The 14163-nt window shown below is 53.0% G+C and overlaps 3 protein-coding genes across 5 annotated transcripts in view; all 3 read left to right on the top strand.

Annotated features, from left to right (window-relative positions):
* IFT122 (intraflagellar transport 122) overlaps positions 1-2617 on the top strand; it is a 30123-nt gene extending 27506 nt beyond the window's left edge. For 2 of the 3 annotated variants that reach the window (XM_071439257.1, XM_071439255.1), the window contains 3 exons: positions 647-726; positions 1355-1519; positions 2180-2617. In XM_071439257.1, the coding sequence (XP_071295358.1) occupies positions 647-726; positions 1355-1519; positions 2180-2269 (335 nt within the window). In that variant the 3' untranslated portion in view covers positions 2270-2617. The remainder of the gene's footprint in view (positions 1-646; positions 727-1354; positions 1520-2179) is intronic. The other variant, XM_071439256.1, reaches the window with a different exon arrangement.
* Positions 2618-6030: 3413 nt separating this feature from the next.
* On the top strand, positions 6031-9040 carry RHO (rhodopsin). Its single transcript, XM_071439203.1, has 5 exons — positions 6031-6606; positions 7530-7698; positions 7813-7978; positions 8221-8460; positions 8855-9040. Exons 1-5 carry the CDS (start codon positions 6246-6248, stop codon positions 8972-8974), a joined length of 1056 nt encoding a protein of 351 aa, XP_071295304.1. The 5' UTR covers positions 6031-6245; the 3' UTR covers positions 8975-9040.
* Positions 9041-11900: 2860 nt separating this feature from the next.
* On the top strand, positions 11901-13067 carry H1-8 (H1.8 linker histone). The gene is made up of 4 exons (XM_071439254.1): positions 11901-12264; positions 12343-12484; positions 12553-12590; positions 12669-13067. The coding sequence occupies exons 1-4, from the start codon at positions 11983-11985 to the stop codon at positions 13065-13067; spliced, it is 861 nt and encodes a 286-aa protein (XP_071295355.1). The 5' UTR covers positions 11901-11982.
* The last annotated feature ends 1096 nt before the right edge of the window (positions 13068-14163 follow it).

The following is a 14163-nucleotide window of genomic DNA, read 5'->3' as shown; positions in this document are numbered from 1 at the left end:
CCTAATATTGTCAAGACGCTTTTCCATCAGGACAGTTTATTTATTATCCTGGCAATGTTTGTTTTTAACAGTGGAATGCCATGCTTTACCTCTTCTGTGTGAACTACTTTCTGACCAGGATAAAGGGAATCTGGAGTGTGTTGCTTCCAATAACAGCTTCTTTTAGAGGCTGCCTTCTCCTAGCCAAGGGAAGTAGCACTTCACAACTGTTCCTGTTGAGATCTGGCTTGGAATGCTTTGGCATCCAGAGCTCCCAGTTGCTGTCAGGGTTATAGAATATGAGATTGATGTAGAGTAATGCACAGGAACACACAAACTCTGACTAAAGCTGCCCAAAAATGTAACTTCAATAGATTGCTTCCTTTGCTCTGTCATCTGTGGAAGGGTAAGAGCTGATGTCATGCCTGGCTGTGGTCAGTCTGTTCTGGCTGTTCTACAGCAGCTGCAGTGATAAACTTCCCCAGTCACTGGAAACCCCAGCAGGGCCTTCTTGGTACTTTTTGGAATGGTCTGGGCACTGTCACAATTTGAGATACTCTGAAGCAGCAAGGGTCCTGCTGGGGTGCTCTCATGCTGATTCTATCATTGCTGGCTATGGTAAGCAGTTTTACAGGAATTCTTGTCCTTCCTTAAGACATGCATACAGATGTTCAGAGTTTGAAGCTTGATGACAGTACAGATATTATTGAGGATGATGATCCCTTTACAGCAAAACTGAGCTTTGAGGTAAGAACCGTACCTGTGTCAACCAACAGAAAATTTTTAATAGAATTTTTTTTTAATAGAAAATTTTACTTTACAAAGTCACTTTTATGGTGTATATGTGGTACAAAGAGAGCTGCAGAGCAGGGGACTGGGAGGGGGATGGCACTTGAGAGGGAAATGGACTAACCAGTTAACTCCTCCCTTAAGAACACAAACAAAACCCCTTAAAACAGACAAACAAACCAGCAAAATCCACACAAACCCCCCTCAAACAAACAAACACAAACCTCACAAAACAACAATGATTTTAAACCAAACACTTCTGGAATTTTGTTTTCTCACCATGCACTGGTGCAGCAGCAGCACACCTATAGAGCAGGCCTTACTGCAGGGTTTCATAGGGACTGTGAGCGTGGCTGTTATTTGCAAGGAGCTGTGTTAAAGAGACAAGCAAAGCTGACTGGAAACAGATGTGGCTGGATGCTGCTGTTGCTGGAGGTTTTGATAAAACTGATGGAGAGTTTGGTGGGACAAGGCTTGGGCCAGGTCTGCATTAGCTTCTACTGGATTTTACTTAGCTTCTTAAAACAAGCAGAAAGCCTCAGGGGCGGCGGCGGGCAGGCGGTGACAGCGCTCTTTGCTCCTGCAGCAGGGAGGCTCCGAGTTCGTGCCGGTGGTGGTGAGCCGCGCCGTGCTGCGCGCCATGAGCCGCCGCGACGTGCTGGTCAAGCGCTGGCCGCGCCCGCTGCGCTGGCAGTACTACCGCTCGCTGCTGCCCGACGCCTCCATCACCATGTGCCCCTCCTGCTTCCAGGTACTGCTGCGCCGGGCTGTGCAGACAAACAGACACAGCGCCAGCCTTTGAAACCTCGCGCTCTGAAATGTACTCGGCAAATTCCTGAAGGAGGTAGAGGGGAGCAGTGCCACCCCAGCTCTGAGCTGTGTGATAGACAGGGGAACAGCTGCCTTGGAAGACTTGGCCAGAGCTGAATTTGAGAAGTTGCCCTGACAGCAAGTCAGAGCCTCTTGAGCAAACCTTGGCTGACCAACAGAAGCTGTATTTGTATTTATTTCCTTTTGTTCTGTCTCTCTGACTTGCAGCCTGGTCTAGCAAGGAGACCAGTCAGTGACTGTTGCCTTGTGGTTCAGACCTGCTCCTAAAGCGTCCAAAAGGGTCCAAACCCTTGCTCAGAAATAACTTTTTGAAATGCTGGAATTCAGTAATATTTGCTTACTCAACTGCCTAATTGTCAATCCTTTTGCAAAAGTAGTTAGCAGCTCTGGCAGAGGTCTGTGACATGCTCGCTGCTGTGTTCCAGGCTGTAGCATCTCAGGTGACTGAAACCAAGAGGCCCGATTCTCTGTGGTGGTAGTTCCAGAGTCTCTGTGCTATTGAGTAGCCATTGAACTCAGTTTGCATTTTCTTTGAGCAGGGTACAGGCTAACTTGTTTTAAATGTGTTCCTAATTAACAGATGTTTCACACAGAAGACTACGAGCTCCTCATACTCCAGCATAATTGTTGTCCCTTCTGTCGGCGGAGAATAGATGAGTCAAACCAATGAAGAAAACCAGTCTTTTACCTCAACAACAGACTCCCCTGTTGGCTCAGCAAAACCCTTCTTAGATCTGTAGAGCTTTCCTAATAACTTAGTTATGTCATCTTGTCTCATTTTGTATGTAAGAGTGGAACCAAGTTGAAGAATTTAAACTATTTTTTTAAATTAAAACGTCTGTTTTTTGTGAATGTGCTCTGCATTTTCCAGGCAAGCAGCTGAAGTGCCACAGAATTTTACAGGAATATTTCTAGAATCAAGTTCAGCCTTCAAGTAATTGGTTTTACTCCAGATTGTGCTCCTTAACACACACCAGTTATTGACAGATCTTCAAATAAATGGGACTATTTTTCACTATTTATTGTCTCAGAATTTGCTATAATACTCATGCTTCTGATCAGAAATTTCTTTTTCCTTTCTATTCCGTTTAGGCAAGAACAGCATTTAGAGCCCTTCAAATATAATCTGAAGAGTTCCACTACTCTTGGCACTGGGGGCATCTCACAGCCACCCTGGGGCAGGTGGTGGCTGAATCTGTGTGGAATTCACCTGGTTAAAGTGCAGCATGTGAGGCTGTGCACACCTGAGCTCCGTGCTGCTGCCATGGAGGGCTGTGTATGGGAGAGCTGCTGAGCAGGGTGTCCCCAGCATCGTGTCAGTCCTGAGCCAAGCAGGAGCTCTGTGGGCGTGTGGCAGGAGGCAGACACACTGCTCTCTGCTGCAGCCTCTTGTGGAGGCATGAGACACGGGGGGCATCAGACCCAGCCAGCGCCTGAGCCCCTACAATGGCTTGCTGTCCCTGCAGGACTGGGCAGGAAATAGGAGAGCAGAGGCCAAGAAACTCCTGTGTTGAGATAAAGATGGTTTAATAGCCGCAGCACAGCTCTGCCTGCAAGCAAAGCAAAGCAAGAAGGAATTTATTCCCTGCTTCCTGGAGAGCAGGGCTCAGCATGAGTAACTGTCACTTGGGAAGGCAAACACCACAAACACAACATCCTCCCTTCCTCCCCCTTTCCCTGAGCTTTTATTTTGGAGCACATCATCTGGAGTGGCACACTGCTTTGGCCAGCTGTCCCAGGTCTGTCCCTCCGTTGCCAGCCCTGCTCTGGTCTGTAGCTGAGGGGGACAGGGCAGGCAGGATGCAGCTGCACTCTGGTGTGTTCCCAAGTGCTGCTTTACACCCCAACACTCACACCCCACTGTGCTGCTGGGAGGGAAATGAGCTCCGTGCCGATGACACCAGTGTAGCCCCGGGCAGGGAATCTCGTGAGGAGGGACACAGGGTCATCCCAGCAGCAGGAAGATTCACGTAGGTCACCAGCTTGGCTGGAGCTGGGAAGTGGTGCCTCTTGACTTTAATCCAGTATAGGCTGTGCCCGTGTTGCCACAAGTTCTGTGTGATGGCAGCCTGTGTATTCCAGCCTGCCTTTACCCTGAGTGGGAAAGGACACGAGCAACTGGCTGAGGTGGTCGGTGCTGGCAGGGCAGCTCCCGCGGGAGCAGCACTTTGCGCGTGAAACGGGATGTCTGTCTGCTCGAGTTGCTCTGGAAAAGGAGACCCTGCAATCACACTGCCGAGTTTCCGAGTCCCTCAGTGGTTCCTGACCAAGTTTGCTTGATTTACCACTTTAAAAACATTCTGTTCTAATTACAGCTCGTCTGCTTTCTGACTCAGCTGTCACTGTTTGCAGTGAAGAGTCTGCTATTGACATGGATAAACAATGCTGTTTGAGATGGGAGCCAGGGTGGAATTCAGCTCCTTCTGGAACAGAGCTGGCTGTGCAGAGCCAGTGGGAATGAAAAATTATAAAACTGAAGAGAAAGGGTTTGCCGTGACACAAAGACAAAATGGACCAATGGTTTTTTTTAAACAACTCCGTGAATACAGCCTAGCTTTGAAAAGTGTTTTGGGCTTTTCTGGGCAGAAGCACTCTGCATGTCTCATACATACATGATGAAAGGTTCTAGTCCAGGCTGCCCTGTGCCATGGAGCCCACCAGCTGGCTTCATGCTGAGGAGTCCCTGGAGGTACAAGAGGTCCCAGCACAGCACTTTGGTTGGAAGTTGTGAGCAATTTGCCCTGTTCCTTTATCTCTCGGCTGCCTGCCTGTCCCACTGCTGCATCCAGTGGTGACGCACGCCAGCCCTAAGCTCTGCATAGCAGCTGCTACCTCAGCAGTGGCTTACTGCATCAGCTTAAAGTGTTTTAGGAAATAAACCTTTAATCCCTGTGTGCTCAGGTACAAGTGTAAAGAGCTGCATTTGCAGTTAGAAAATGGCACTGCTTTGGCCTTGGAAACAAGTGTGAGAAATTAATTGAGAGGGACTTAGGGTGAACAGAGTGTGTGTGAGGACCTGGTGTTTTCATGTTAAGGTGAAGGAAGACCTTTGGGACTGTCTGGAGACTGTGGCCTGCATTGGGCTGCCAGCAAGGTCTGCCCTAGTCTGTGGTGCCAGCACTTCAGCTCCTTCCACCTTCCCCACTTAGAGGGCAGGTTCCCAGGTTGGTCTCTGCTTTAAGGAGAGTACAGTGCTTTGTGCTTTTTCCCATTAAACTTATTTCTGAACTAACTTACAAGGAACATTGGTGAAAACTAGGCCAGGCTGGAGGAAGTTTTTTAAGGCCAAGAGGACATGAACTTCTGCCCACCTTACACCCATGAGCTCCAGCAGCTCTGGTACTTCCTCCTGTACTGGACGAGGCCCTCACATTCACCTGCTCCTGGCTGTGAGGAATGCTCAGCTCAGCCCTCAGTGCAGCCAAAACAGCAAGGGAGGTGGGTGCTCAGCTCCCTTCCAGCCTCCATCACCTACAAAGGGACAGAGCAAAGTCTCTCTTTGTGCTCACCTCCTGTACATTTTGTCCCACTGCCTCTGAAAAATTAGGAAGATAACTCAGCTTCTGGTTGGCACAAGAAATGTTTCAAGCACAACTGAGTGCACAGAGTGGTGAGTCAGAGAGACATAGAGGGCACAGAAGGCTCCAACAATAGCCTTCCCTGTGGAGTTTGATAATTATGCAAGGTTTGAGGAGAGTGAGGTTGTCTGTCAACCAGTATATGAAGCTGAGTGCTGGCTTCAGCTCTGAACATCCCATCAGTGCCCTGGTCCAGCAGCCTTCTCAGCACCATTGCAGAATGGTTCCAGTCCAGGACAGATGGACTAGGTTGTTCATTAGCTGTTACCAATGGAGTTGGCATGACCCAAACCAGATACAAAGGCACAGAGGGCATGGCCCAACTGGTAACCTGCAAGTGGGCCAAGCGTTTCATGGTGGTGGTCAAACGTCCACAGCCAGATCCTGAGTAGAGAGGTGGCTGGAGCTTGTGGAAGAAGGTTTGGTCACGCTGCCTTCTGCAGCCTCCCCCAGGGACTGGCAGTATGTGGGGATGGCTCTCCAGTGGGGACTGGCTGGTCTCACAGACCCACATTCCCCTTGTGAGAGTGGGGCTGGGACACTCCTCTGTCACTGAGGAAGTGGAATTCAGGAACCCAGCCAGGCCACCATTTGCAGCCCCCAAACCCACAGTCCTGGGGTTTGAACCACACATGTCCCTCCTATTAGTGGGGAAGAGAAAGGAAGAGCAAGGCTGTGCAAGGGAGCTGCTGCCTGGTTTGAGCCCCTCCAAATAAATGGTGTGGTGCAGAACTACCTCTCTATATATGTGACCATGAGCCATGGTCTCCAACAATGACAGCACTGGCCAGAAACTAGTGTCACCTTAACACCTTCCCAGGAAAGCCAATTACCCTGGGATGATTATGATTAATAATTCTCTAAACCCTAATCGTGCTGACACCAGTGCCTGGAGCTTACCCCAGGGGCACTTTATAAGAGGTGCCCCGTGGAGGAGAATGTAACTGGTTCTCCTTGGGGTGACAGTGAAGGCTGAGAGGTGGCAGGGGTTCCATCTCAGAGGCAAATTTCCCCTTGCACAAAAGAACTCCTGGAGTAAGAGCAAAGGGCGCCTCACAAACTGCAACCATGAACGGGACAGAAGGCCAAGACTTCTACGTGCCCATGTCCAACAAGACCGGGGTGGTGCGGAGCCCCTTTGAGTACCCCCAGTATTACCTGGCCGAGCCTTGGAAGTTCTCGGCGCTGGCTGCCTACATGTTCATGCTGATTCTGCTCGGCTTCCCCATCAACTTCCTCACGCTGTACGTCACCATCCAGCACAAGAAGCTCCGCACACCTCTGAACTACATCCTTCTGAACCTGGCCGTCGCCGACCTCTTCATGGTCTTCGGGGGCTTCACAACCACGATGTACACCTCCATGAACGGGTACTTTGTCTTTGGAGTAACAGGGTGCTACATTGAAGGCTTCTTTGCCACACTGGGCGGTAAGTTTTCCAAATATTCAAATGTCTTCTGTCAGGAATTTCCCCGGATTTTAGTAGTGGGAGGGAAAACACAGATGATCTTGGCAAAACATGGTACCTGTGGTGTCCTTGACCTGCTGCTGATGTGGACTGAGGCGATTTGCCCTGTTTCTGGGTAGGAGCTGAAGAAAGTGACAAGTGACACTTTTAAAAAAAAACTTTATTTTGGGAGCCAGCTGCTCAGCATCCTGAGTACCACAGCGCAGCAATGAAAAGCAGCCAATACCAGATTTTGCAACTGTCGGATTTGTGCATCTCCTTGGCTCACTTTCTGACTCAAGAGATGACAATTTTGTTCCTCCTATTTTGCAGGGCTGAATCTGCCATTGGCTCTGGTGTGGTGCATGGTGGTACAGGCAAGCAGAGCTGCCTCTCCTCCCCATGCCAGCCTGGTATGGAACCAAACAGATGTGAAACAGAAATTGTGTGCCTAAAAACGTCCTCCTCCATTTGCCTCAGCCTTCAGCCACAGCTACTGTTTTACTGGTTTGGTCCTTGTGGCACAAGTTTCCTGGGAAGCTGTGGGCAGTGAGGGGAAGTCCTGGGATGACGGGCACTTGCTGCATATCAGAGTGTGACCACAGGCTTGCAGGTGCAGATGCTGTCTGGGATGAATGGTGGGATCAGCCATGAATCTCAAAACACTGCAGCAAAATGGTTCCTGTGGGTCAGCAGTACAGTGAGAAGGGGTCTTCTCACACTGTCCTACCACATCTGCCCTTGACCATTCTTCATTTATCTTTCTAAACCCTTGTCAGAGATTAAGCTTCTGCCAGGGGTTGGCCTCAGGAACATCAGTCTGAGGAGACCTCATGTTGCCATCAGGGTGGTTTCTTTTCCTGCTCAAAATCCCTGTGTCCTTTCTGTCCCTCTCCCCGGTGCAGGTGAAATTGCTCTCTGGTCACTGGTGGTCCTGGCTATCGAAAGATACGTAGTGGTCTGCAAGCCCATGAGCAACTTCCGCTTTGGAGAGAACCATGCCATCATGGGTGTTGCCTTCTCCTGGATCATGGCCTTGGCGTGTGCAGCTCCCCCACTTTTTGGCTGGTCCAGGTAGGGAGGGCATTGGACCCAATGTCAGGGGTGTGGGAGCCTGGCTGGTGGCTCAGCTGTGGCTTCCAGGCAGTGTCCTCTGTTGGGCGCTGACCTGCTGGGCTCGCCTTGCAGGTACATCCCCGAGGGCATGCAGTGCTCGTGCGGGATCGACTATTACACTCTGAAGCCAGAGGTCAACAATGAATCTTTTGTCATCTACATGTTTGTGGTTCACTTCATGATCCCGCTGGCGATCATCTTCTTCTGCTATGGGAACCTGGTCTGCACGGTTAAGGAGGTGGGTACCTGCCAGATGCAGTGGCCAGTTGGGCTACCCCTGTCCCCAGTGCTGGGAAGGGACCCACACCAGGTTCAAGAATGGTGCCAGGGAGGGTCCTCCAGGGGCCAGCCTGGCCATCCATGAAGAGGCAAATAGCAAACTGCAGATGTGCAGCTTGACTGCTGTGAGCCCTGACCCTGTGTCCCTACTGGTGCAGCACCCACTGGCTCCAACATGTTTCTGTGCCCTTCTGCCTGCAGGCTGCCGCCCAGCAGCAGGAGTCTGCCACCACCCAGAAGGCAGAGAAAGAAGTGACTCGCATGGTCATCATCATGGTCATCTCCTTCCTGATCTGCTGGGTCCCCTATGCCAGCGTCGCCTTCTACATCTTCACCAACCAGGGATCAGACTTCGGGCCCATCTTCATGACCATCCCGGCATTCTTTGCCAAGAGCTCGGCCATCTACAACCCTGTGATCTACATCGTAATGAACAAACAGGTAACTGGCAGGGTGCCCCTCTATTGTGTTTCTCTTTATAACAGCAGGCAGAGAGTTACAGCATCTCAAGGTGCCAGTGGTCTGGGGATTGTTTCCAGGAGATCTAGTCCTGGCACATGAGAAACTGACTGTGCAGCTCATCCTTGGTCCTGCATAAATCTCACAAGTGCAAGGCCATTCCACCTGAAGTGATGCAGGTGCTGGGTTGATGGAGGAGCCGTGATGGGAGCAGGCAGGGCTGGCAGTAGATGGGGTGGGCAGCAGACAGTGGGGCAGGAGACTCCATATAGGCATAGTTCTTCCTGCACCACAGCACTGCTGGGCTCAAAGACAGCTCTGCAGCTAGAGCTGCATGGTGTCCAGCTGGCTCACCCTGGGCTTCTCTCTCTCCCAGTTCCGTAACTGCATGATCACAACCCTCTGCTGTGGCAAGAACCCTCTGGGTGACGAGGACACATCTGCTGGCAAGACAGAGACCTCCTCCGTCTCCACCAGCCAGGTCTCTCCTGCATAGGCCCCATGGGAGCAGCCAGTCCCTGGGGTGCTGCCCTGGCAGCACAAACTTAACCCCATCGCTGCCACCACCTGCCCCTGCTCCACCATGGCCAAGGCCCTGTGGGGTGGGCTCCTCGCTCTGGCTCTAGGAACCCTGGGAACAAGGCTGAAAATGTGTACACATGTTTTGTAATTAAAATGCAAAGGCTTAGCTCCTCTGGCGTAAATCCATGCATTTCTGTTGACTTGCTGAGACCTCATGCCCCTTCTCTGAGTGCAGGCTGGGTTGGAGAGCTCATGCCAGGGGCCATGGCAGAGCTGTCCTTGCCCCCCTCAACCCACCCTAACACCCCAGCCAGGGCACGTTCTGCATTTGCTGCTGCCAGGGCCAGAGCTGCGGCCACTTTTGGTCCTTTTGTCAGAGATGGATCCTAGCCAGTGCTGCCAGTTGCTCAGCCCCATCACACTCTGTCTGCCCGGAGCACGTTTGGCTGCTGCAAAGTGCCCTGGCTCTGCCAGATGCTCCCAGCTCTGGCCCTGTCCCACCTGCCAGAAGTCCTGGGGGACACTGTGATTCCTCCAGGGGATGGGGCAGTTAGCGGTGCCCAGGGGCCGCCTGGCAGGCAGGTGGCACAGCAGGCCCTGCCAGCATGGCACAGCCATGTGTGGCCACAGCTCTCCAGGACAGCTCAGTGCTCGGTCCTCCAGCACTGGTGCAGCAGCACAGGGACGGTGTTTGCACCCTCAGCAGCAGCAGCTCTGCTCCATGTCCTCCAGAACCCCTTCCCCACAGTCCTACCTCTCTTTCTTAGGCATCTTTGGACCCCTCGGGCCAAGCCCCCAACAAGCCTGCCCATGGCCCTCCCCATTTTGGCTGTGGTCAGTCTGGCCTCAGCCCAGCAGGAGGTTCTGGGTGGCTCTGGTGCTGCTAGGCCTGCGGGGCCAGGGCTGATCTCCCTCCCCGCCGCAGCAGGCAGGACCCAGCAGCATATGGCTCAGCCATGCCGACATATGTTCCAAGCACTACAAGATGGCATATTGCAATTGTAGCGGTGTTCTTCATTTTTATTTTTAGTTCAGTTATACAAATAAGATGTTTTTCTCACTGTTCAGTGTTATCAACATTTGAAACTATTTTTGTACATTATTATCCTCTCTGATTTCTAATCCTATGCAGCTTTGCAAGGACTAATAGGGAACGTATACAGCCCATGCGAGTTAAACCCTTAATAAAGAGCAATTTGCAAGTACAATTCTCTCATTATTTTTTTTATCGATACTTCTGCATATTCAGTGAAATCTAAAGATTAGAGTTTTATGAATAATTCAGTGTTTAGGCTGATGTCTGATTCATGCTCTTCAAATCTGGGAGGTGGTTTTGGAGGGAAGAGGAGGAAGGATTCAGTGTTTATTTGCTGTCCGTGAGGCTGTGCTCCACAGGGGTGTGGCGATGCCTGGCACTGTGGTTCTCCTGCCCGTGGAGGACCAGCCCTGGCACAAACCAGGCTGGCCCCAAGGCCTGGCCCCAAGCCCGCAGGCTGTCCCCGCACTGTGACACCTGGCTGCTGCTGCTGGTGCTAGGGGCAACAAGGATCTGAGACCCTCCTGCCAGTTCAGCCGGGGGCCAGAGGCATCACAGAGCTACCAGAGAGGTGATGGATGGATCCAGGATGAGGAAGTGCAGCCAAACCTTCTGTGGTGCCAGCCCCAGCAGCTCACTGTCCCCTTCCTGGAGAATTCAGAAATGGACTGGAAATAAAGGATAAACAGGCTGGTGCTGGTCTGGGGAGGAGGAGGGCATGTGGGGCTCCAGGCCAGGGGTCTATCTCACAGCTCCTTGCTCCAGACCTGGCTCCTACTGGCACCTCAGCCAGGATCTGGCCCTTGGGCTCAAGAGGTGGCTGCAGACCTTTCAGGTCCATTGCTGTGCTCTGCTGAGATGGCCATGAGCCAGTCCTGCCACCATGTAATCCTGCTTTACAACTTCCTCACATTTCCAACAGACAATGCACACAAAACCCCTGTGACTCCTGCGTGAAGTGGGCAGTCCTTGCCGTGGGGACATTTGCAGTGGGGATTGTTCTACACCAGACTGGGTGGGGAAACAATGGGGACTGTTTCTACACCAAAGAGCCATTGGTGTTTTACTCAGGTTCTCCTCACTGCACGGAGGGGTCATGGAAGTCACGCGGCTGCCCATGTCCAGGGCTGGGAGTGCTCTCCCCTGAACATGGGATTCAGAGGGTGGGTGCAAATTGTTGTCCTGCTTGAGACACCTGGGGATGCTGGGTGAGAGTTGCTCCTCCTGCCTCTGCTAGATAACCAAGCACCTCTTCATTTTCCTCCTCTCACTTGTGAAATATTCTTCCCCCACCATTTTCAGAGTCCCAGTTCCTAGTGAGGCCATACTTGGTAAGGGAGACAGCACATCCCACCTCCACACTGGCAACGGGTCTGTGTGGGCCCCATGCTCCGGGCTGGTTCCCTGTGCACCCCACAGCAAGTGTTGTCAACAAGCTGCAATCCCAGCACCCCAACACCCACCTTGCAGCAGGTAGACACCGTTTGTCTGCCCGTTCAGGGCACTCACCCTGCAAAGCCCCATCTCTCATCCTTCTCCTTCCAGCCCCTCCCAAAGTTTTGGCAAAGGCCCATCAGCTTCCAGACCCTGGCTTCCACCAGGGCTTCGACCACAGCAATTAGCAGCTGCCAACCAGCACCTGCAGCCAGGCTGTTCATCAGATAAATTGGATGGAGGTGAGCTGGGTATGGCAGTATGGTTTGTGCTGCTGTGGGTAGAGGTGCCTGTGACTGCCTGGGTTTGTGTATTGCCATGGAGCCTCAGCTGGGTAAGGGGTTAGCAAGTGCTGTGGGGTCCCTCAGAGCTGGAGCTTGGCTTATGCTCTGGGCTAGGGTGCTGTGCTCCCTAGGGGGCTGCAGGGATGAGCAGGGCTGTGGCACCTTGGCTTCTGGGGGCTTTGAGGCTGCTGGGGGTGTGAATGTCTCAGGACCGGACTTCAGTCCCAAATGGTTCCCTTTCCAGCAGCCAAGACTGCTGGCATCTCCCCGCACTGTCAGGCCTCGCACCCTCCAACCCTGCAGATGGTCAAGGAGGCACTGCGGGCCCACGATGAGAAGAAGGGTGCCTCTGTCGTCGCCATCAAGCGTTTTATCCTGGCCAAGTACCCCACTGTGGACCCCATCCGCCTCAAGTACCTGCTGAAGCAGGCGCTGAGCAAGGGACTGAGCTGCGGGGACCTGGTGCGGCCCCACAACTCCTCTGCTGTGGGGGCCACTGGCACCTTCAAGGTGAGCAAGGGCTGCTGGAGCCACAGGGCTGGGGACAGGTGCTGGCTGGCCCTCTTGACACCCCTCTCTCACCTCCAGCTAGCACTCAAGAAACCAGGGCACAAGCAGCAGCTGGGCCAGGCAGATCCTGACAGAGACCAGGTCCCAAAGCCAGGACAGAAAGGGAGCATCAAGGACCCCCAGGCCCCCGTGGCAGGAGCACGACCACGAGGTAAAGGCTGCGGGTGCTGTGAACGAGCTGGCACTGCCTGGCCTCACCTGGACTCATCTGCTGCCCTTCCTCCACAGGTGCTACCAAGCAACAGCCCAAGGTGAAGCCCGTGAAGGTGAGTCGGGGCCAGCAGCGGGGTTGGGTGGCTCGTGGCATAGCAGCACCCTGAGGTGGTCTCCTCTCTTCCCTCCAGGCCCAGCCACGAGGAGCAGAGAAGCCCAGGAGCAATAGAGCAAAGCATCCCCAAACTGCTGACTGGCCCCAGGCTCATGGCCCGGGGCCTTCAGGGCCCCCAAAGGCTGCTGGCCACCGCCAGGCCCCCCGAAAAGGACGCTCAGGACCCAGCACAGCTCGGGCTGCTGAGAACGCAGGAGAGAGCGATAGCGACAGCTCTTCTAGTGCTGGGGCGGAGGCAAAGGCCCCCAGGGGAAAGAGCAAGGGGAAGGTGCCCAGGAGGGCACAGCAGGAGGCCCCCAAGGCACAGGGAGGTCAAAATAAGGTGAAGAAACCCCGGGTGACTGCAGGAGCTGGGCAGGGGAAGGCCAGGATGAAGAAGGCAGCCCCCGTAGCAGCAGACAGAAAGGCTCCTTAGGGAGCTTAGCCCTGCTTCAGTGGGTCCCAGGCCCTTGCTGTCTGTGCTGGTTTCAGTCCCTAGGCCAGGTTTTAACTCTGTGTTCACCTCATCCTAATAAAGCTTCTTTACTTGCCTCATGGAATGGCATGACTGTTGTGAGTCCCTGTCCCTGCAGTTCCATCTCTCAGTGCCAAAATCCCTCGGCCCTGTCCTCAACCTGCACAGCATGGTGGTGAGCTGATGCTGCAGGCAGCTACCTTGCTGCCTGCCTTCACAGAGAGGTTCTCTCTCTGTCCCCATGTGTCCCCAGCTGTGGTGCCAAGGGCTGCTGGGCTTAGGGTCTGTGTGTGCAGGCTGACAGTGTGCCAGGTGATGGGCAGGGACCTGAGAGCCATGGGACACAGCATGGTGACATCCCGGGGAGCAGAGAAGCTCAGGCTTGGCCAGTGCTGTTGTCGAGCCACGGTGCCCACAGGCTGTGTGAGATGTCCAGCCCTCTGTTGTCCTGGCTGTCCTTGTGCTAATGCCTGGCTGAGCTGGGATTACAGGAGCACCAGGGTGGCAGGTCTGGGTGCATGCCACAGGCAGGTGTCTCCCAGCAGAGGTGAAGCAGCCTGTGCTTTAACTACAGTAAGAGGAAAACAGAGGTGTCTTAGGGCTCGAAAATCAAGTTTGGGGTGTTACTGTAGCCACCAGTGCAAACTCATCCTCTTATTACAGTCCATGGCACAGTTTCCACCTACAAACTTGTCTTGTGAGCTCCTGTGGTCAGTGTGTCACACTTCCATTTAATAGCTTCGATTGCCTGAATTTCTCTTGCTCTGCCCAGAGCGGGGCCCTTCTGAAGGTCATGCTGATCATGTAAAGGGTTACAGTCTTCCTGGGTGGGAGAAAATAAGTGGAAGTAAAACTCTTTCTAAAGAGGATTTTATTAATCTGCAACTGGCCTTGCCATTGCCCTCCAAGGCTCCTGGCCTTGCCTTGGGGCTTAAGCAAGAGCTGAGCAAACTAACTTCCCTTAAACTTCAGCCTTGGCTGCGTTGATCTATCTTTAATGGAACTGGAATTCGTGTCCCCCCAGGGACAGGGTGGGGAATGTGGTGGCAGTAACTGA

Source organism: Agelaius tricolor, unplaced genomic scaffold (assembly GCF_023055355.1).
Source record: "Agelaius tricolor isolate 1412-34295 unplaced genomic scaffold, bAgeTri1.0.p SCAF_14, whole genome shotgun sequence".
In the NCBI taxonomy this organism is placed as follows: domain Eukaryota; kingdom Metazoa; phylum Chordata; class Aves; order Passeriformes; family Icteridae; genus Agelaius; species Agelaius tricolor.
Note: the sequence above shows the minus strand (reverse complement) of the source record. Positions and strands in the feature narration are given on the sequence as shown.

What these genes read in the sequence shown, in the direction of transcription:
- H1-8 (XM_071439254.1), top strand. Translation starts at nt 11,983, where the DNA reads ATGGTTCCCTTTCCAGCAGCCAAGACTGCTGGCATCTCCCCGCACTGT. An exon ending in GGGCCACTGGCACCTTCAAG is followed by an intron (nt 12,265 to 12,342) that starts GTGAGCAAGGGC and finishes TCTCACCTCCAG; the next exon opens with CTAGCACTCAAGAAACCAGG. An exon ending in ACGACCACGAGGTAAAGGCT is followed by an intron (nt 12,485 to 12,552) that starts GCGGGTGCTGTG and finishes CTTCCTCCACAG; the next exon opens with GTGCTACCAAGCAACAGCCC.
- RHO (XM_071439203.1), top strand. Translation starts at nt 6,246, where the DNA reads ATGAACGGGACAGAAGGCCAAGACTTCTACGTGCCCATGTCCAACAAG. An exon ending in CTTCTTTGCCACACTGGGCG is followed by an intron (nt 6,607 to 7,529) that starts GTAAGTTTTCCA and finishes TCCCCGGTGCAG; the next exon opens with GTGAAATTGCTCTCTGGTCA. An exon ending in TGGTCTGCACGGTTAAGGAG is followed by an intron (nt 7,979 to 8,220) that starts GTGGGTACCTGC and finishes TTCTGCCTGCAG; the next exon opens with GCTGCCGCCCAGCAGCAGGA.